This window comes from Notolabrus celidotus, unplaced genomic scaffold (genome assembly GCF_009762535.1).
Source record: "Notolabrus celidotus isolate fNotCel1 unplaced genomic scaffold, fNotCel1.pri scaffold_142_arrow_ctg1, whole genome shotgun sequence".
NCBI lineage: Eukaryota > Metazoa > Chordata > Actinopteri > Labriformes > Labridae > Notolabrus > Notolabrus celidotus.
This window is the reverse complement of record NW_023260019.1, coordinates 43,786-66,112: the sequence shown is the minus strand read 5'-3', so window position 1 is coordinate 66,112 and position 22,327 is coordinate 43,786. Positions and strand designations below refer to the sequence as shown.

The 22,327-nt window shown below is 43.1% G+C and overlaps 1 protein-coding gene across 1 annotated transcript; it reads right to left on the bottom strand.

Annotated features, from left to right (window-relative positions):
* Window positions 1–1,922: 1,922 nt before the first annotated feature.
* On the bottom strand, window positions 1,923–22,099 carry LOC117808705 (metabotropic glutamate receptor 6-like). The gene is made up of 16 exons (XM_034678389.1): window positions 21,966–22,099; window positions 20,502–21,152; window positions 17,236–17,452; window positions 13,607–13,742; window positions 13,365–13,519; window positions 12,254–12,394; window positions 10,753–10,953; window positions 9,627–9,766; window positions 9,218–9,340; window positions 8,855–9,119; window positions 7,639–7,874; window positions 7,340–7,501; window positions 6,361–6,510; window positions 2,878–3,018; window positions 2,695–2,800; window positions 1,923–2,525 (listed from the first exon to the last, which is right to left on the bottom strand). The coding sequence occupies exons 2-15, from the start codon at window positions 21,105–21,107 to the stop codon at window positions 2,711–2,713; spliced, it is 2,763 nt and encodes a 920-aa protein (XP_034534280.1). The 5' UTR covers window positions 21,108–21,152; window positions 21,966–22,099; the 3' UTR covers window positions 1,923–2,525; window positions 2,695–2,710.
* Between the last annotated feature and the right edge of the window lie 228 nt (window positions 22,100–22,327).

The following is a 22,327-nucleotide window of genomic DNA, read 5'->3' as shown; positions in this document are numbered from 1 at the left end:
GAGGAGAACTTGCTTGTGGGAAGCACGGGTTATATTGATCAAGATGGCGCCACGGATGGCCACATCAGTACTGCGCTCTCTCTGTATGTGTCATGTTAATAACATGTCATGTTAATAACATGTCATGTTAATAACATGTATGTGTCATGTTAATAACATGTATGTGTCATGTTAATAACATGTATGTGTCATGTTAATAACATGTATGTGTCATGGTAATAACATGTATGTGTCATGTTAATAATGCCACCACAGTTAATAAGCCAGTTTATACAGACACATGTTTATTGTTGATGCAGAAACACAAACAGGAAGTGACAAAGTGTTTTTACATGTGAACATTCCTCCTCATCATCACACTAACCCTGAATCAACAAATTCAAGTCTTGAAGACAGACTTCAAATTAACACGTCATTTTACAAAGAATTCCCGACCTACACCTGGACCCTCTGTCTCCATCAGTAGTGATTACTAAGGGGGGCTGTCGGCAGTTTAAGTGTGTGTCCCATATACAGAGGCTTAAGTCTTCATCACAGCGGTCGCTGGTTCAACTCCCTGCCTCCACCACTTCCTGCATGTCTCTGCTCCCCACACTGCCCGTCCCCCTTCAGATGACGATCAATAATAAGGCAATAACCCCCCCACCAAAAAAAGAATAGATTAAGTAACACGCAATAAAAATAATCAATTAGTAATTATTCATCAATAACCAGAGTTATAAAACAACAACATCAATTATAGATAAATAAATCACAAAAACTCTGATCTCTAACACCAAACACACATTACTAGATATACATATATATATATATATACACATCAACATTTATATATGTGTTTACATATATATATACACACACATATATGTTTGTATGGGAGAACACACACAGACACATTTTTAATATGTATACACAATTTATCAATACAGTGTGTGTGTGTGTGTGTGTGTGTGTGTGTGTGTGTGTGTGTGTGTGTGTGTTTGTGTGTGTGTGTGTGTGTGTTTGTTCTCCCTTGCTGAAGAGCAAACAGCAGAAGAAGAAGTTGACCCAGTTCTGTGTCTCTTCGGGGAATTGAACCGTGGTTGCTGCCTTGCTCCTGAGACGCTCAGCTGATCATGAATCTTTAACCGGCAGCTGAAACATTCAGCAGCTGAGTCTGAAATACCTCCAGCAGACTGTCAGCCTCCGAAGCTTAGCCCCACTCATCTGAAGTGCTATTCATAGCTGTAAGCCCCGCCCCCCGCCCATATAATGATTGAAACCCGTCCCTGCTGGTATTATTCACACCAAACAGAAAGAGAGCTTGGTTTATTCTTTGGCTCTTCGCTCTCAGGGCATTCTGGGATATGCAGTTTCTGCAGCATTGTCTGTCTCAGTAATCGTCACATCAATATTAAAATACCTTTATAAATAAACATGAACACCAAATCATCCAATTATATCTGTGGCTTCAAAATCTTAGTAATGCATCTGACAAGCAGACAAAACAGAGTGATGTCTTCAGCTCTGCAGGGTTTGTTCTTCAGTTTGTCCTGACCAGAACTCAGAGGAGGCTAAAGCTGACCGGAGAAGCCTTAAACAGCAATCTACCCGCAGTCCACTCAGCAGAACACCAACCCTCCGTCCCATCCATGACCGTACACTCATCTGGAGCAACTCGTTGATCATCTGGAGCAACTCGTTGATCATCTGGAGCAACTCGTTGATCATCTGGAGCAACTCGATGACCATCTGGAGCAACTCGTTGACCATCTGGGGCAACTCGTTGATCATATGGGGCAACTTGTTGATCATCTGGGGCAACTCGATGACCATCTGGAGCAACTCGTTGACCATCTGGGGCAACTTGTTGAGTGTTTATTCCATCAGGGAAGTGTTTTGTCCATCAGGGAAGTGTTTTGACCATCAGGGAAGTGTTTTGACCATCAGGGAAGTGTTTTGTCCATCAGGGAAGTGTTTTGACCATCAGGGAAGTGTTTTGACCATCAGGGCAGTGTTTATTCCATCAGGGAAGTGTTTTGTCCACCAGGGAAGTGTTTTGTCCACCAGGGAAGTGTTTTGTCCATCAGGGAAGCGTCTTGTCCATCAGGGGAAGGGTTTTGACCATCAGGGGAAGCGTTTTGACCACCACAGGAAGTGTTTTGTCCATCAGGGAAGTGTTTTGTCCATCAGGGAAGTGTTTATTCCATCAGGGAAGTGTTTTGACCATCAGGGAAGTGTTTATTCCATCAGGGAAGCGTTTTGACCATCAGGGGAAGCGTTTTGACCATCAGGGAAGTGTTTATTCCATCAGGGAAGTGTTTTGACCATCAGGGAAGTGTTTTGTCCATCAGGGAAGTGTTTATTCCATCAGGGAAGTGTTTTGACCATCAGGGAAGTGTTTTGTCCATCAGGGAAGTGTTTATTCCATCAGGGAAGTGTTTTGACCATCAGGGAAGTGTTTATTCCATCAGGGAAGCGTTTTGACCATCAGGGGAAGCGTTTTGACCATCACGGGAAGGGATTTGACCAAGCGCTCCGTCCATCTGAAGAAATGTGTGAATAATTTGCCGGAGACACTTTTTATCACAGTCCACCTGACAGATGTGAACTAACTTACAGGAGCAACTTGTTTCTGAATGTTTAGAAACATAAAATGAAAACAGCGTTTTAAAAAAACTGGAATATCTTAACTGCAGTCTGTAGTTGAAGTACCTGAATACTTGGAGTTTCACTGTGATCTGTCCGGTACCATCTTCGCCTCTCCATTCTGTTTCTCATTTGGTGAATTCTGGGACATCTTGGCAGCTTGGACAACAGCCTGCAACACAGCAAGTGTTAGGCAACTGTCAGGTAACACAGCAACTTGCAGGAAACAGCAACTATTAGAGGACAGACCTTGAAGCTCTTCTTCCTTTTCTGGACGTTCTGCTCAGGGTGGAAGATGATAACGTAAACCTTTGGAATATAAAGCATCCCGAGAGAGACGAAGGCGCTGAGCGACATGGAGACCGTCAGAGTTGCTGTCTGGATAAACATCTGAGCGACAAAGAAAGAACTTTCTGAAGTCAAAAAGTCGCTAACCCCAACCAAGTGAACCACCTCCCAAAAGTCCCTACACCCAACCAAGTCAACCACCTCCCAAAAGTCCCTACACCCAACCAAGTCAACCACCTCCCAAAAGTACCTAACCCCAACCAAGTGAACCACCTCCCAATGGTCCCTAACCCTAACCAAGTGAACCGCCTCCCAAAAGTCCCTAACCCTAACCAAGTGAACCGCCTCCCAAAAGTCCCTAACCCTAACCAAGTGAACCACCTCCCAAAAGTCCCTAACCCCAACCAAGTGAACCACCTCCCAATGGTACCTAACCCTAACCAAGTGAACCACCTCCCAATGGTCCCTAACCGTAACCAAGTCAACCACCTCCCAAAAGTCCCTAAACCCAACCAAGTGAACTACCTCCCAATGGCCCCTAACCCCAACCAAGTAAACCACCTCCCAAAAGTCCCTAACCCCAACCAAGTGAACCATCTCCCAAAAGTCCCAAACCAAGTGAACCACCTCCCAAAAGTCCCTAACCAAGTGAACCACCTCCCTAAAGTCCCTAACCGAGTGAACCACATCCAAAAGTACCTAACCAAGTGAACCACCTCCCAAAAGTCCCTAACCCCGACCAAGTGAACCACCTCCCAAAAGTACCTAACCCCGACCAAGTGAACCATCTCCCAATGGTCCCTAACCGTAACCAAGTGAACCACCTCTCAATGGTCCCTAACCGTAACCAAGTGAACCACCTCTCAATGGTCCCTAACCGTAACCAAGTCAACCACCTCCCAATGGTCCCTAACCGTAACCAAGTGAACCACCTCCCAAAAGTACCTAACCCCAAACCAAGTCAACCACCTCCCAAAAGTACCTAACCCCAACCAAGTGAACCACCTTCCAATGGTCCCTAACCCTAACCAAGTGAACCACCTCTCAATGGTCCCTAACCCTAACCAAGTCAACCACCTCCCAATGGACCCTAACCGTAACCAAGTCAACCACCTCCCAAAAGTCCCTAACCCCAACCAAGAGAACCATCTCCCAAAAGTCCCTAAACCCAAACAAGTGAACTACCTCCCAATGGTGCCTAACCCCAACCAAGTAAACCACCTCCCAAAAGTCCCTAACCCCAACCAAGTGAACCATCTCCCAAAAGTCCCAAACCAAGTGAACCACCTCCCAAAAGTCCCTAACCAAGTGAACCACCTCCCAAAAGTCCCTAACCAAGTGAACCACCTCCCAAAAGTCCCTAACCCCAACCAAGTGAACCACCTCCCAATAGTACCTAACCCCGACTAAGTGAACCATCTCCCAAAAGTCCCTAACCCCAACCAAGTGAACCACCTCCCAATAGTACCTAACCCCGACCAAGTGAACCATCTCCCAAAAGTCCCTAACCCCAACCAAGTGAACCATCTCCCAAAAGCCCCTAACCCCAACCAAGTGCACCATCTCCCAAAAGTCCCTAACCCAAACCAAGTGCACCATCTCCCAAAAGTCCCTAACCCCAACCAAGTGAACCATCTCCCAAAAGTAACTAACCAAGTGAACCACCTCCAAAAAGTACCTAAACAAGTGAACCACCTCCAAAAAGTACCTAAACAAGTGAACCACCTCCCAAAAGTACCTAACCAAGTGAACCACCTCCCAAAAGTCCCTAACCCCGACCAAGTAAACCATCTCCCAAAAGTAACTAACCCTAACCAAGTGAACCATCTCCCAAAAGTCCCTAACCCCAACCAAGTGCACCATCTCCCAAAAGTCCCTAACCCAAACCAAGTGCACCATCTCCCAAAAGTCCCTAACCTCAACCAAGTGCACCACCTCCCAAAAGTCCCTAACCCCAACCAAGTGAAGCACCTCCCAATGGTCCCTAACCCTAACCAAGTCAACCACCTCCCCAAAGTCCCTAACCCCAACCAAGTGAACCATCTCCCAAAAGTAACTAACCAAGTGAACCACCTCCAAAAAGTACCTAACCCCGACCAAGTGAACCATCTCCCAAAAGTAACTAACCCTAACCAAGTGAACCATCTCCCAAAAGTAACTAACCCTAACCAAGTGAACCATCTCCCAAAAGTCCCTAACCCCAACCAAGTGCACCATCTCCCAAAAGTCCCTAACCCCAACCAAGTGCACCATCTCCCAAAAGTCCCTTACCCTAACAGAATGAACCATCTCCCAAAAGTCCCTAACCGTAACCAAGTGAACCACCTCCCAAAAGTCCCTAACCCCAACCAAGTGCACCACCTCCCAAAAGTCCCTAACCGTAACCAAGTGCACCACCTCCCAAAAGTCCCTAACCCCAACCAAGTGAACCATCTCCCAAAAGTAACTAACCCCAACCAAGTGAACCATCTCCCAAAAGTCCCTAACCCCAACCAAGGGAACCATCTCCCAAAAGTCCCTAACCCCAACCAAGTGCACCATTTCCCAAAAGTCCCTTACCCTAACCAAGTGAACCACCTCCCAAAAGTCCCTAACCCCAACCAAGTGAACCACCTCCCAAAAGTCCCTAACCATAACCAAGTGCACCACCTCCCAAAAGTCCCTAACCCCAACCATGTGAACCATCTCCCAAAAGTAACTAACCCCAACCAAGGGAACCATCTCCCAAAAGTCCCTAACCCCAACCAAGTGCACCATCTCCCAAAAGTCCCTAACCCCAACCAAGTGCACCATTTCCCAAAAGTCCCTTACCCTAACCAAGTGAACCACCTCCCAAAAGTCCCTAACCATAACCAAGTGAACCGCCTCCCAATGGTGCCTAACCCTAACCCGACTCCCAAACGGAACGTAGACCACAACAATCTGTGTTCTGGTTCTAATTTTACTGGGTTCTTAAATTGGACCAGGCTCTGGTGCTGTTTCTGGTTCTGAAAACACTGAAGGGGTTTTGCAGGGTGAGGGGTGGAGGAGGAAGCAACAGGTTTTGTGAGTTATTGATTCCTCAGAGGTAAATGGTTAAATGATGTCCTGTATTTATAATCTGTTTAATCCAGCTGTTCCACTTTGGGTCTAATTCTGCTCAGACTGACCTCAGAGTCCCTGAACTCACTCTGAACCACAGACACACATTCACTCCTGATGATGATGAATAACCTGCCTGCTCATGCTCCATCACTTAGCCCTGCTATTAAGGTCTTGATGGACCACGGTCAGCTGGTTTCTTTTGTTCAGGTTTTTGGAATCCATAACCGGGGTTCACAAAGTCAACATGAACAAGAAATGAACCAGGTTATAAACCAGATTCAACCACAACCCTGTCCTGGATTTAGACTGTCTTTGTTTAAGATTGCCCTGGTTTTAGTCCATCCTGGTTTTGGTTGGTACCTTTTCTGTGGACTGGGCGGTACCAAAGAAGATGGGTACAAAGGCGAGCCAGATGATGCAGGTGGTGTACATTGTGAAACCGATCGGCTTGGCCTCATTGAACGTCTCTGGAACACCCCGACTCTTCACGGCGTACACTGTACAGGTTACCTAGCAACAAGAATGATTAGGGTTATGGGACACAGAACCTCCCAGAACAACCGTTCATCGCTGTTATAGAACACTGTGACATCACAGAGTTCTAACCAATCAGAAACCAAACAAAGACACAAATCAGCTGCTGAAACATCAAGATGATGATTCTGGATCAATACTGGATTAATACTGGATCAATACTGGATTAATACTGGATTAATACTGGATCAATACTGGATCAATACTGGATCAATACTGGATCAATACTGGGTCAATACTGGATTAATACTGGATTAATACTGGATCAATACTGGATTAATACTGGATTAATACTGGATCAATACTGGATTTATACTGGATTAATACTGGATTAATACTGGATCAATACTGGATCAATACTGGATCAATACTGGATTAATACTGGATCCATACTGGATCAAAACTGGATTAATACTGGATCCATACTGGATTAATACTGGATCAATACTGGATCAATACTGGATCAATACTGGATTAATACTGGATTAATACTGGATCAATACTGGATCAAAACTGGATTAATACTGGATCAATACTGGATCAATACTGGATTAATACTGGATCAATACTGGATCAAAACTGGATTAATACTGGATCCATACTGGATTAATACTGGATTAATACTGGATCAATACTGGATCAATACTGGATCAATACTGGATAAATACTGGATTAATACTGGATCAATACTGGATCAATACTGGATCAATACTGGATCAAAACTGGATTAATACTGGATTAATACTGGATTAATACTGGATCATTAGTGGATCAATACTGGATCAATACTGGATCGGTCGGTCACCATTAGCACGATGCTGTAGCTCAGGCAGCCGATGATCGACAGGTCTGACATGTCACACTTCAGGATCCCGCGGGCCAGGTCAGGGTTAGGAGGGCGGAGCTCCTCGTAGTCGATGATGGTGTGAGGAGGGACCACAGCGAACCACACAAACACCCCCAGGACCTAAAACAACCAACCCCCCCACACACATACACACACACACAAACACACACACACACACACCACACACGCACAGGACATAAAATCTGAAAAGTGACGGGATGGAGAAACAGCAGGTGGTTAAAAAACTGAGTGCTCACCTGGACTGAGCTGAGGATGAAGGTGATGATGAGCTGGGAGGTGGGGCTAATGAATTTGGGCGGAGTCACAGACCTCTTGCCCTGCTCAAAGATCCGGTAGATCCGATTGGTTTTGGTGAGCATGGCAGAGTAAGTGATCGCCATGCCGAGGCCCAGCAGGAGGCGCCGCAGCGCACACACTAACACACCTGGCTCAGCGATCATCAGGAACGTGATCAGGTAGATCAGAAAGATACCTGAAGCCAGACAGACAGGTGATGTCACCTTCACTGCTGATGACATCTTCAGGAAGTTTAAGAAAAATAAATTCTTCAAAATAAATCTTCAACTATTAAAAGACGCAATATAAAGTGCAAATAAAACAGAATCATTTGCAAATATTTAAAGTTTATATTTAACAGAAAATCAACCAAAGACAACATCGAGTAAACGATAAACAGGAAACACTTCAAAATAAAGGTCACACCACAGGAAACACTTCAAAATAAAGGTCATACCACAATCCAGAGAGGCTACAACAGGAAACACTTCAAAATAAAGGTCACACCACAATCCAGAGAGGCTACAACAGGAAACACTTCAAAATAAAGGTCACACCACAGGAAACACTTCAAAATAAAGGTCACACCACAGGAAACACTTCAAAATAAAGTCACACCACACTCTGGAGAGGCTACAACAGGAAACACTTCAAAATAAAGGTCACACCACAATCCAGAGAGGCTACAACAGGAAACACTTCAAAATAAAGGTCACACCACAGGAAACACTTCAAAATAAAGGTAACACCACAAGAAACACTTCAAAATAAAGGTCATACCACAATCCAGAGAGGCTACAACAGGAAACACTTCAAAATAAAGGTCACACCACAGGAAACACTTCAAAATAAAGGTCACACCACAGGAAACACTTCAAAATAAAGGTCACACCACAATCCAGAGAGGCTACAACAGGAAACACTTCAAAATAAAGGTTGCACCACAGGAAACACTTGAAAATAAAGGTCACACCACAGGAAACACTTCAAAATAAAGGTTGCACCACACTCCAGAGAGGCTACAACAGCCTCTTACCTCTTACAATCTTATCTCACCTGTTAGAATCTTATCTCACCTTTCACAATCTTATCTCACCTGTCAGAATCTTATCTCACCTGTCAGAATCTTATCTCACCTGTCAGAATCTTACCTCACCTGTTAGAATCTTATCTCACCTGTCAGGAGGACGTAACTAAGCTCTCTCCCAGAAGCCCTGACGATAGGTGTCTCATTGAAACGCATAAAGGTGATCATCACAGCGCTGGTTGCTAGGATACCAAGCATGGCAATGGAGGCAGGCACGAGGGCCCAGGGAGAGTTCCACTCCAGTTTGATGATTGGAGTTGGACGGCAGGTGGTTCTGTTGGGGGCGGGGCGCATGTCTGACGGACAAGTCTCACAGTTAAACTCGTCTACCTGGAACTGATACCCGTCACAGAGCTGCAGACAGGAAGAGAGACAGATGATGATGATGATGATGATGATGATGGTGGTGATGATGATGATGATGATGATGGTGATGGTGATGATGATCGTACCTCACAGTGCCAGCAGCAGGAGACCCCCTTCACCATCTTCTTCCTCTCCCCTGGGTTACATGGAAAACTACAAACTGACTCCGGAACAGATTTCCCCCCTCCAGACCACTGCATCTCCTCCAACTGACAGAGAGACAGACAGGTGGACAGGTGGACAGACAGACAGACAGACAGACAGACAGACAGACAGACAGACAGACAGACAGACAGACAGACAGGCAGGCAGACAGACAGACAGACAGACAGACAGACAGACAGACAGACAGACAGACAGACAGACAGACAGTCAGGTGTTGAAAGAGGGAATGAGAGAGAGAGAGAGACAGGTGATGACAGAGGGAGAGAGAGACACGAACAACAAACATAAAGTGGCAAAAATCAAGAAAACCACAGCCTGTCTTTCTCTCACGTTGAGTCTCAGGTTATTGGTCCACTGGCCAATCACATGATACCCAGGATGGCTGTGATTGGTCAGCTGAAACTGGAAGATGTCATAACGACCTGGAGCGTCTCCGTCCTCATTGAACATAACAGTTGTCCCAGCACTGCCTGCAAAGAGACAGACAGGTTATACTCAGAGAGACAGACATGTTATACTCAGAGAGACAGACAGGTTATACTTAGAGAGACAGACAGGTTGTACTCAGAGAAACAGACAGGTTATACTCAGAGAGACAGACAGGTTGTACTTAGAGAGACAGACAGGTTGTACTCAGAGAAACAGACAGGTTATACTCAGAGAGACAGACAGGTTGTACTCAGAGAGACAGACAGGTTATACTTAGAGAGACAGACAGGTTATACTCAGAGAGACAGACAGGTTATACTTACAGAGACAGACAGGTTATACTCAGAGAGACAGACAGGTTATACTCAGAGAGACAGAGAGGTTATACTTACAGAGACAGACATGTTAGAGAGACAGACAGGTTGACAGACAGACAGACAGACATGTTGTCAGACAGACAGGTTGTCAGACAGACAGGTTGTCAGACAGACAGACAGACAGACAGACAGATAGCTTGTAAGACAGACAGGTTGTCCAACAGTCAGACAGACATGTTGTCAGACAGACAGGTTGTCAGACAGACAGGTTGTCAGACAGACAGACAGACAGACAGACAGACAGACAGACAGGTTGTCAGACAAACAGGATGGTGGCGTGCAGAGCGCTCTCAGACTCTCAGGCTGCTGCAGCTTCTCGTCTTTATAAAATATAGATCTGGTGAAACAGGAAGAAGAAGCTGCAGCTGCTGTGAGACAGACAGGTTGTCAGACAGACAGGTTGTCAGACAGACAGGTTGTCAGACAGACAGGTTGTCAGACAAACCGGCTGCTGCAGCTTCTCGTCTTTATAAAATATAGATCTGGTGAAACAGGAAGAAGAAGCTGCAGCTGCTGTTCTGAGATTCTCTCTGATGACTAAAGGCTGAACCAAAGCTCAGGTCACCAAAGTCTGCGACACAGAACTCCACACTCTACATGTTTCTGTAGTTACAGATCACAGAGTGCGCTCTGAAGAGTTTTTGTCTCACCGTTGAAGTTGACCGCTCTGATGTAGCCCAGCAGCAGACGTCCCTCCACAGGGTCCATGTCGCTGCAGACTCCGGTGCTACTGGGACAAAGGTCCTGCTGCATGCTGTGCAGCGCATTCGCCACAGCGTACACCGCGTCAATCACAAACTGAACCTTCCCTTCCTGCTCGTATGCCGAGTCCTGACCTATCCGCTCCTTACCTGCAAGACCCCAGATCACATGACACACCAGATCACATGACACACCAGATCACATGACACACCAGACCACATGACACACCAGATCACATGACACACCAGACCACATGACACACCAGACCACATGACACACCAGATCACATGACACACCAGATCACATGACACACCAGACCACATGACACACCAGATCACATGACACACCAGATCACATGACACACCAGATCACATGACACACCAGATCACATGACACACCAGACCACATGACACACCAGATCACATGACACACCAGATCACATGACACACCAGACCACATGACACACCAGATCACATGACACACCAGACCACATGACACACCAGATCACATTACACACCAGACCACATGACACACCAGATCACATGACACACCAGATCACATGACACATCAGATCACATGACACACCAGACCACATGACATACCAGATCACATGACACATCAGATCACATGACACACCAGACCACATGACACACCAGACCACATGACACACCAGACCACATGACACACCAGACCACATGACACACCAGATCACATGACATACCAGATCACATGACACACCAGACCACATGACACACCAGATCACATGACACACCAGATCACATGACACACCAGATCACATGACACACCAGATCACATGACACACCAGACCACATGACACACCAGATCACATGACACACCAGATCACATTACACACCAGATCACATGACACACCAGATCACATGACACACCAGATCACATTACACACCAGACCACATGACACACCAGATCACATGACACACCAGATCACATGACACACCAGATCACATTACACACCAGACCACATGACACACCAGATCACATTACACACCAGACCACATGACACACCAGATCACATGACACACCAGATCACATGACACCCCAGATCACATGACACCAGATCACATGACACACCAGACCACATGACACCCCAGATCACATGACACACCAGACCACATGACACACCAGATCACATGACACACCAGATCACATGACACACCAGATCACATGACACACCAGATCACATTACACACCAGACCACATGACACACCAGATCACATGACACACCAGATCACATGACACACCAGATCACATGACACACCAGACCACATGACACACCAGATCACATGACACACCAGATCACATGACACACCAGACCACATGACACACCAGATCACATGACACCCCAGATCACATGACACCAGATCACATGACGTGGTGGATTGATTGGTGCCTCATCAGGTGTGGTCGTACCTGTACACTTCTTCTTGTCAGGGTCCAGTTTGATTCCAGGTCTGGTCAGTTTGCACCTGAAGTCATCCTCCCAGAACTCATTAAACCAGATGTTCCTCCGATTGTTCTCCAGAGAACGAGACGTGAAGTACTGATCGAAGCCTGGACAACACACACAAAGGTAAACACACACACACACACACACACACATACTCACACACAGAGGTAAACACACACACACACATACTCACACACAGAGGTAAACACACCCACACACACACATACTCACACACAGAGGTAAACACACACACATACTCACACACAGAGGTAAACACACACACACACACACATACTCACACACAGAGGTAAACACACACACATACTCACACACAGAGGTAAACACACACACACACACACATACTCACACACAGAGGTAAACACACACACACATACTCACACACAGAGGTAAACACACACACATACTCACACACAGAGGTAAACACACACACACACACTCATACTCACACACAGAGGTAAGCACACATACTCACACACAGAGGTTAACACACACACACACACTAATACTCACACACAGAGGTAAACACACACACACACACATACTCACACACAGAGGTAAACACACACACACACATACTCACACACAGAGGTAAACACACACACACATACTCACACACAGAGGTAAACACACACACATACTCACACACAGAGGTAAACACACACACACACACTCACACACAGAGGTAAACACACACACATACTCACACACAGAGGTAAACACACCCACACACACACATACTCACACACAGAGGTAAACACACACACACACACATACTCACACACAGAGGTAAACACACCCACACACACACATACTCACACACAGAGGTAAACACACACACACATACTCACACACAGAGGTAAACACACACACATATTCACACACAGAGGTAAACACACACACACACACACTCATACTCACACACAGAGGTAAACACACACACACACACACATACTCACACACAGAGGTAAACACACACACACACATACTCACACACAGAGCTAAACGCACAAACACACACACACTCACTCAGTTCAGGTGTGTGTATGTATTTACCGTCTATGGATGCTCGCTTGGGCAGGATGGTGACGGCGCCCTCTGCGACGTCTTCCAGCTCTGCGATTGGAGAACTCTTCGCTCCCCAGCTGTCTGACCCCACAAACAGGAAGTGACCTGTCAGGTTAGCACGCTTCGCTGCCTCAAGGACACACCTACCAGGGGAAAGGGAGGAGTCATGTGACCCTGGGGTAGACTGGTGCCATGATGTGCCAGTGTGGGCGGGGTCAGTTTGTTCTTACTTGATGTCGTCCTCGTTGGCAAAGATGATGACCACACGAGCGTTACTCGTCTCCATCAGACGTCTGATGATTTTATCGAACTCCCCGTCTGTTGGCTCACGAGGAATCTTGACTGACTGAGCGATACACACACCCCCTGAGAGACAGACAGGTCAGAGTGACAGACAAACAAATCATTGATCTAACTGCGATGTGAGGATGTATATATATATATATATATATATATATATATATATATATATATATATATATATATATATATGTATATATATATATATATATATACATATATATATATACAAGCTAAGTATCCAAGCTAAGTATCCATGCTTGGTGTCCATGCTTGGTGTCAATGTAAATATAAACATTCTGTAAATATAAACTCTGTAAATATAAGCACACAGTAAATATAAACTCTGTAAATATAAACACTGTAAATATAAACACAATATAAATATAATCTGTAAATATAAACTCTGTAAATATAAGCACACTGTAAATATAAACTCTGTAAATACAAACACACTATAAATATAATCTGTAAATATAAACTCTGTAAATATAAACTGTAAATATAAACACTGTAAATATAAACACTGTAAATATAAACACACTTTGAATATAAACACACTGTAAATATAAACACTCTTTGAATATAAACACTATAAATATAAACTCTGTAAATATAAACACACTGTAAATATGAACACACTGTAAATATAAACACAGTAAATATAAACACAGTAAATATAAACACACTGTAAGTATAAACATTCTGTAAATATAAACTCTGTAAATATAAACACACTGTCAATATAAACACACAGTAAATATAAACAATGTAAATATAAACACATTGTAAATATAAACTGTAAATATAAACTCTGTAAATATAAACTGTTAATATAAACACTGTAAGTATAAACATTCTGTAAATATAAACTCTGTAAATATAAACACACTGTAAATATAAACACTGTAAATTTAAACACAGTAAATATAAACACACTGTAAATATAAACACTAAATATAAACTCTGTAAATATAAACACACTTTGAATATAAACACACTGTAAATATAAACACACTGTAAATATAAACACACTGTAAATAAAAACACACTGTAAATAAAAACACACTGTAAATATAAACACACTTTGAATATAAACACACTGTAAATAAAAACACACTGTAAATATAAACACACTTTGAATATAAACACACTGTAAATATAAACACACTGTAAATATAAACACACTGTAAATAAAAACACACTGTAAATATAAACACACTTTGAATATAAACACACTTTGAATATAAACACACTGTAAATATAAACACAGTAAATATAAACACAGTAAATATAAACACACTGTAAGTATAAACATTCTGTAAATATAAACTCTGTAAATATAAACACACTGTCAATATAAACACACAGTAAATATAAACACTAAATATAAACTCTGTAAATATAAACACACTTTGAATATAAACACACTGTAAATATAAACACACTGTAAATATAAACACACTGTAAATAAAAACACACTGTAAATAAAAACACACTGTAAATATAAACACACTTTGAATATAAACACACTGTAAATAAAAACACACTGTAAATATAAACACACTTTGAATATAAACACACTGTAAATATAAGCACACAGTAAATATAAACTCTGTAAATATAAACACTGTAAATATAAACACAATATAAATATAATCTGTAAATATAAACTCTGTAAATATAAGCACACTGTAAATATAAACTCTGTAAATACAAACACACTATAAATATAATCTGTAAATATAAACTCTGTAAATATAAACTGTAAATATAAACACTGTAAATATAAACACTGTAAATATAAACACACTTTGAATATAAACACACTGTAAATATAAACACTCTTTGAATATAAACACTATAAATATAAACTCTGTAAATATAAACACACTGTAAATATGAACACACTGTAAATATAAACACAGTAAATATAAACACAGTAAATATAAACACACTGTAAGTATAAACATTCTGTAAATATAAACTCTGTAAATATAAACACACTGTCAATATAAACACACAGTAAATATAAACAATGTAAATATAAACACATTGTAAATATAAACTGTAAATATAAACTCTGTAAATATAAACTGTTAATATAAACACTGTAAGTATAAACATTCTGTAAATATAAACTCTGTAAATATAAACACACTGTAAATATAAACACTGTAAATTTAAACACAGTAAATATAAACACACTGTAAATATAAACACTAAATATAAACTCTGTAAATATAAACACACTTTGAATATAAACACACTGTAAATATAAACACACTGTAAATATAAACACACTGTAAATAAAAACACACTGTAAATAAAAACACACTGTAAATATAAACACACTTTGAATATAAACACACTGTAAATAAAAACACACTGTAAATATAAACACACTTTGAATATAAACACACTGTAAATAAAAACACACTGTAAATATAAACACACTGTAAATAAAAACACACTGTAAATATAAACACACTTTGAATATAAACACACTTTGAATATAAACACACTGTAAATAAAAACACACTGTAAATATAAACACACTGTAAATAAAAACACACTGTAAATATAAACACACTTTGAATATAAACACACTGTAAATATAAACACACTTTGAATATAAACACACTGTAAATATAAACACACTGTAAATATAAACACACTGTAAATATAAACACACTGTAAATATAAACACACTTTGAATATAAACACACTGTGAATATAAACACACTGTAAATATAAACACACTTTGAATATAAACACACTGTAAATATAAACACACTGTAAATATAAACACACTTTGAATATAAACACACTGTAAATATAAACACACTGTAAATATAAACACACTTTGAATATAAACACACTGTAAATATAAACACACTTTGAATATAAACACACTGTAAATATAAACACAGTAATACTCAATATAAAATTAAAATGATATAAACCACCAGACACTTTTAAAATGTGTCACACATAGTCCGGACTCTGATGGACTGGGTTTTTAATATTTCTCTGTCACTGCAGGTTAATTTGTGGTCTCTGTAGATAACAGGAGAGTTCACTCTAAATCGTAGATGGCCTTATATTTCTATATCTCTTTTCTTTCTGATCACACCACTCATCACATTCACACACATTCACACACATTCACACACATTCACACACATTCACACACATTCACACACATTCACACACATTCACACACATTCACACACCGCTGAACAACAGAGGGAGTTATTTGGGGTTCAGTGTCTTGCTCAAGGACACTTCGGCATGAGAATGCCAGAGCTGGAATCGAACCACCAACCTTCTAATTGATAGAGGACTGACTCGACCCACTGATCCACAGCCGCCTCTACACTTGCTTTGCGTGGAGAGAGGATGAAGGTTCCTCTTGTTGTGAATTGAAGCTCTACCAAAAAATGATCACATGATCTGAACATGAAGGTGTGAATGCTGACCTTCAGCGAGGACACAGATGAGACTGAATGATTCAATCAGGATAAAGAAGTTGTTATGAGGACAAGATCAAACGCACCGGCCTCTCTGGAGATCTGCATGAAGGCGTTGACGCCACTCTCGCCGTAGTTGCCCTCTGACGCCAGCGTGGACACGTAGTTCCATCCCAGCGCCTTCACGATGTCCAGCATGGTCTGAGCCTGGTACGAGTCCGGAGGGACCACCCGTGAGAAAAAGTCGTATCGATTATTATCGCTGAGCTCTGGAGCTGTGGAGGCGTAGCTCACCTGAGGGATCTGACACAACATTTATAATCAATAATTATTAATCAATAATTATTAATCAATAATAATTAATCAATAATAATTAATCAATAATTAATCAATAATCAATAATTCTGATTGTTATTCACCAACATGTGTTCTCTGTGATCCCTGACGGTAGAACAGCAGAGTTACGGATCAGACTAACACAAATACCTGTCCTTCAGTCAGGACTCAGGGTCAAACTAAACACATGAACATACTGGTCCAACTGGAAACACACACGCACACACACACACACACACACTCACTCATTCACTAACACACAATAACTCACACACACACACACACACACACACACACACACACACACACACACACACACACACACACACTCACACAAACAAACACACACTCACTCACAAACACACACACAAACAAACACACTCACACACACACAGTGACACAAACAAACACACACTCACTCACAAACACACACACAAACAAACACACTCACACACACACAGTGACACAAACAAACACACACTCACACACACACAAACACACAGTGGATTAGTGTGGTGTAACAGCCAGAGCTGAATGTGTGTCAGTGCTTCAATAACAATCACATTAATACATAATTGTGTGTGTGTGTGTGTGTGTGTGTGTGTGTGTGTGTGTGTGTGTGTGTGTGTGTGTGTGTGTGTGTGTGTGTGCAGTTTACTGAACCTAACATCATCCTCATCACATGAATGAGTCTGGTCCTGCTGGAGGTTTCTGCCTGTTAAATGCTGTAAAGTGCTCTGCTCATGGTGGATTAAGATGAGACCAGACTGAGTCCTGTCTATAAGATGGGACTGGATCTGATCCGGTCTTGATGTTGGGTCTTTGTTAATAATAGAATAGAGTCCGGTCTAGACCGGCTCTGTTTGGAGAGAGTCTGAGGAGAGTTTGTTGTGATTATATAAATAAAGATTGATTTATCATGTTACCTGTGTATCACCTGTGTTCTACCTGTGTACTACCTGTGTATCACCTGTGTATCAACTGTGTACTACCTGTGTACTACCTGTGTATCACCTGTGTTCTACCTGTGTACTACCTGTGGATCACCTGTGTATCACCTGTGTAACACCTGTGTACTACCTGTGTAGTACCTGTGTACTACCTGTGTATCACCTGTGTTCTACCTGTGTACTACCTGTGGATCACCTGTGTATCACCTGTGTAACACCTGTGTACTACCTGTGTAGTACCTGTGTACTACCTGTGTATCACCTGTGTATCACCTGCGTACTACCTGTGTATCACCTGTGTACTACCTGTGTATCACCCGTGTACTACCTGTGTAGTACCTGTGTACTACCTGTGTATCACCTGTGTTCTACCTGTGTATCACCTGTGTACTACCTGTGTATCACCTGTGTTCTACCTGTGTATCACCTGTGTATCACCTGTGTTCTACCTGTGTACTACCTGTGTTCTACCTGTGTACTACCTGTGTATCACCTGTGTACTACCTGTGTATCACCTGTGTTCTACCTGTGTACTACCTGTGTATTACCTGTGTACTACCTGTGTATCACCTGTGTACTACCTGTGTATCACCTGTGTACTACCTGTGTATCACCTGTGTATCACCTGTGTATCACCTGTGTTCTACCTGTGTACTACCTGTGTATCACCTGTGTATCACCTGTGTACTACCTGTGTATCACATGTGTATCACCTGTGTATCACCTGTGTACTACCTGTGTATCACCTGTGTATCACCTGTGTTCTACCTGTGTACTACCTGTGTATCACCTGTGTATCACCTGTGTACTACCTGTGTATCACTTGTGTTCTACCTGTGTATCACCTGTGTATCACCTGTGTACTACCTGTGTATCACCTGTGTATCACCTGTGTATCACCTGTGTACTACCTGTGTATCACATGTGTACTACCTGTGTATCACCTGTGTATCACCTGTGTTCCACCTGTGTATCACCTGTGTACTACCTGTGTATCACCTGTGTACTACCTGTGTATCACCTGTGTTCTACCTGTGTATCACCTGTGTACTACCTGTGTATCACCTGTGTATCACCTGTGTATCACCTGTGTACTACCTGTGTATCACCTGTGTTCTACCTGTGTACTACCTGTTTATCACCTGTGTACTACCTGTGTATCACTTGTGTTCTACCTGTGTATCACCTGTGTATCACCTGTGTACTACCTGTGTATCACCTGTGTATCACCTGTGTACTACCTGTGTACTACCTGTGTATCACCTGTGTGTCACTTGTGTACTACCTGTGTACTACCTGTGTATCACCTGTGTATCACCTGTGTGTCACCTGTGTACTACCTGTGTACTACCTGTGTATCACCTGTGTGTCACTTGTGTACTACCTGTGTACTACCTGTGTACTACCTGTGTACTACCTGTGTATCACCTGTGTATCACCTGTGTATCACCTGTGTTCTACCTGTGTACTACCTGTGTATCACCTGTGTACTACCTGTGTATCACCTGTGTATCACCTGTGTACTACCTGTGTATCACATGTGTATCACCTGTGTATCACCTGTGTACTACCTGTGTATCACCTGTGTATCACCTGTGTATCACCTGTGTACTACCTGTGTACTACCTGTGTATCACCTGTGTGTCACTTGTGTACTACCTGTGTACTACCTGTGTATCACCTGTGTACTACCTGTGTATCACCTGTGTGTCACTTGTGTACTACCTGTGTACTACCTGTGTATCACCTGTGTATCACCTGTGAATCACCTGTGTTCTACCTGTGTACTACCTGTGTATCACCTGTGTACTACCTGTGTATCACCTGTGTATCACCTGTGTACTACCTGTGTACTACCTGTGTATCACCTGTGTATCACCTGTGTACTACCTGTGTACTACCTGTGTATCACCTGTGTGTCACTTGTGTACTACCTGTGTACTACCTGTGTATCACCTGTGTGTCACTTGTGTACTACCTGTGTACTACCTGTATCACCTGTGTATCACCTGTGTATCACCTGTGTGTCACTTGTGTACTACCTGTGTACTACCTGTGTTCCTCACCTCAAACAGTCTCAGGATGTTGGCCACCATGATGGACACAGAGCTGGCAGATGCCCCGATCACGCCCACCACCCTCTCTGGTTTTCGGATGAGGGGCGGTTCTCCGTTGGAGCAGCGAATGTCGGACGTGTCCTTCTGGATCAAGGCCTGGACGAAGGTGAGCGACTGTTCCAGGGCGTAGGTGTCTCTGGAGCAGGTGTCCAGGATCCGGGCCCCCAGGGTGATGTTGGGCAGCAGCTCGGGGTCGCTGTTGATCTGGTCCAGAGCGTACATCATGGCCTCCATTCGGTGGATCCCCTTCTCCTTCTTCAGCTCGCCGCAGGGCAGACCGTGGGGGCCGCGAGCATGGATAGGGAACAGCCCCCCCAGAGTGATGTCACCAGGTATCTTGATGGAGTGAGGATGGATGTGCTGGTGGGAGGCGCTCACCTGGAACACCTGTCCACCAATCCAGATCCAGAGAGAAAGGAAGAGGCGGGGCCACGGTGAGGACTGACTGAGGCTCTGTCCAATCCCAAATAAGACAGGCTGATGATGATGAAGAAGGTGATGATGAAGATGATGGTGCACTGGGTGGGGGAAGGAGGTGGGCCTCGATGATGTCATACTGAGGTAATGTTTAGGTGAACGTTTTCATCCTGCTGTGGCCACCTGAAGAGAGATAAATCAATCAAGTCTGGTCCTGCTGGAGGTTTCTGCCTGTTAAAGGAAGTTTGTCTAACATGAGTCTGGTCCTGCTGGAGGTTTCTGCCTGTTAAAGGAAGTTTGTCTAACATGAGTCTGGTCCTGCTGGAGGTTTCTGCCTATTAAAGGAAGTTTGTCCTTGCCACTGTAACTTGCTAAATGCTGCAAAGTGCTCTGCTCATGGTGGATTAAGATGAGACCACACTGAGTCCTGTCTGTAAGATGGGACTGGATCTGATCCGGTCTTGATGTTGGGTCTTTGTTAATAATAGAACATAGAGTCCGGTCTAGACTGGCCCTGTTTGGAGTCTGAGGAGAATGTTTGTTGTGATTTGGTGATTTATGAATAAAGATTGATTGATTTTGATCATTAGTGTAAAGAAACTTGAATCTAGTAAAAATAAATATTTATCATTTTATTAAAGTTTCACCTTCAGATTAATATTTTATCAAACTGTAAAACTTTAAATTCATCAATATTTATATTTTGGTTGTTTCGGTTTAAAATCGATCAGCTGCTGATTCATGATCATTAAAAACTGTTACAGAGAGCCCACTTCTCAAAGAGGTCTGCCTGAGTCAGACTCTGGGGGGACAGAGCTGTGGAGTCAGACTCTGGTCTCTCTGCCTGAAAACGATCCGGTCTCTCTGCAGTTCCCTTCCCACCGATCACAGCCCCCCCCCCCCCCCCCCCCCCCCCCCCCGGTCTCTCTGGTCTCCCCGGTCTCTCCTGTCTAACGGGTCTCGGTGGACCCATACCTCTGATCACAGTAAACTTACCGGAGCGGAATCCCGTCTCCTCCAGGTGTAATCCCAGGCTGATCCCGATCCGGAATCTGGTCCCGGTCCGCTCTGCTGGTCTGATCCGGTAAACAGTCCCGGAGAGTCCGTCAGGTCCAAAACTGTAAAGTCCTCCCGCTCCAACAAAGACCTGAACCCGTCTGTCTCTCTGCTTAATTACAACATGACCGTGTGTGTGTGTGTATGTGTGTGTGTGTGTGTGTGTGTATTTGTGTATGTGTGTGCGTGCGTGTGTGTGTGTGTGTATGTGTGTATTTGTGTGTATTTGTGTGTTTGTGTGTGTTTATGTGACTGTGTGTGTATTTGTGTGTGGGTGTGTGTCTGTGTGTGTATTTGTATAT

Excerpts from the sequence above, each read along its gene's own strand:
- LOC117808705 (XM_034678389.1), bottom strand. The coding sequence starts at position 21,107 with ATGACATCATCGAGGCCCACCTCCTTCCCCCACCCAGTGCACCATCAT. Across the intron at positions 13,743-17,235 it reads GCAGATCTCCAGAGAGGCCG|GGGGTGTGTGTATCGCTCAG; the intron begins GTGCGTTTGATC and ends TCTGTCTCTCAG. Across the intron at positions 12,395-13,364 it reads CAAGCGAGCATCCATAGACG|GCTTCGATCAGTACTTCACG; the intron begins GTAAATACATAC and ends TGTGTTGTCCAG.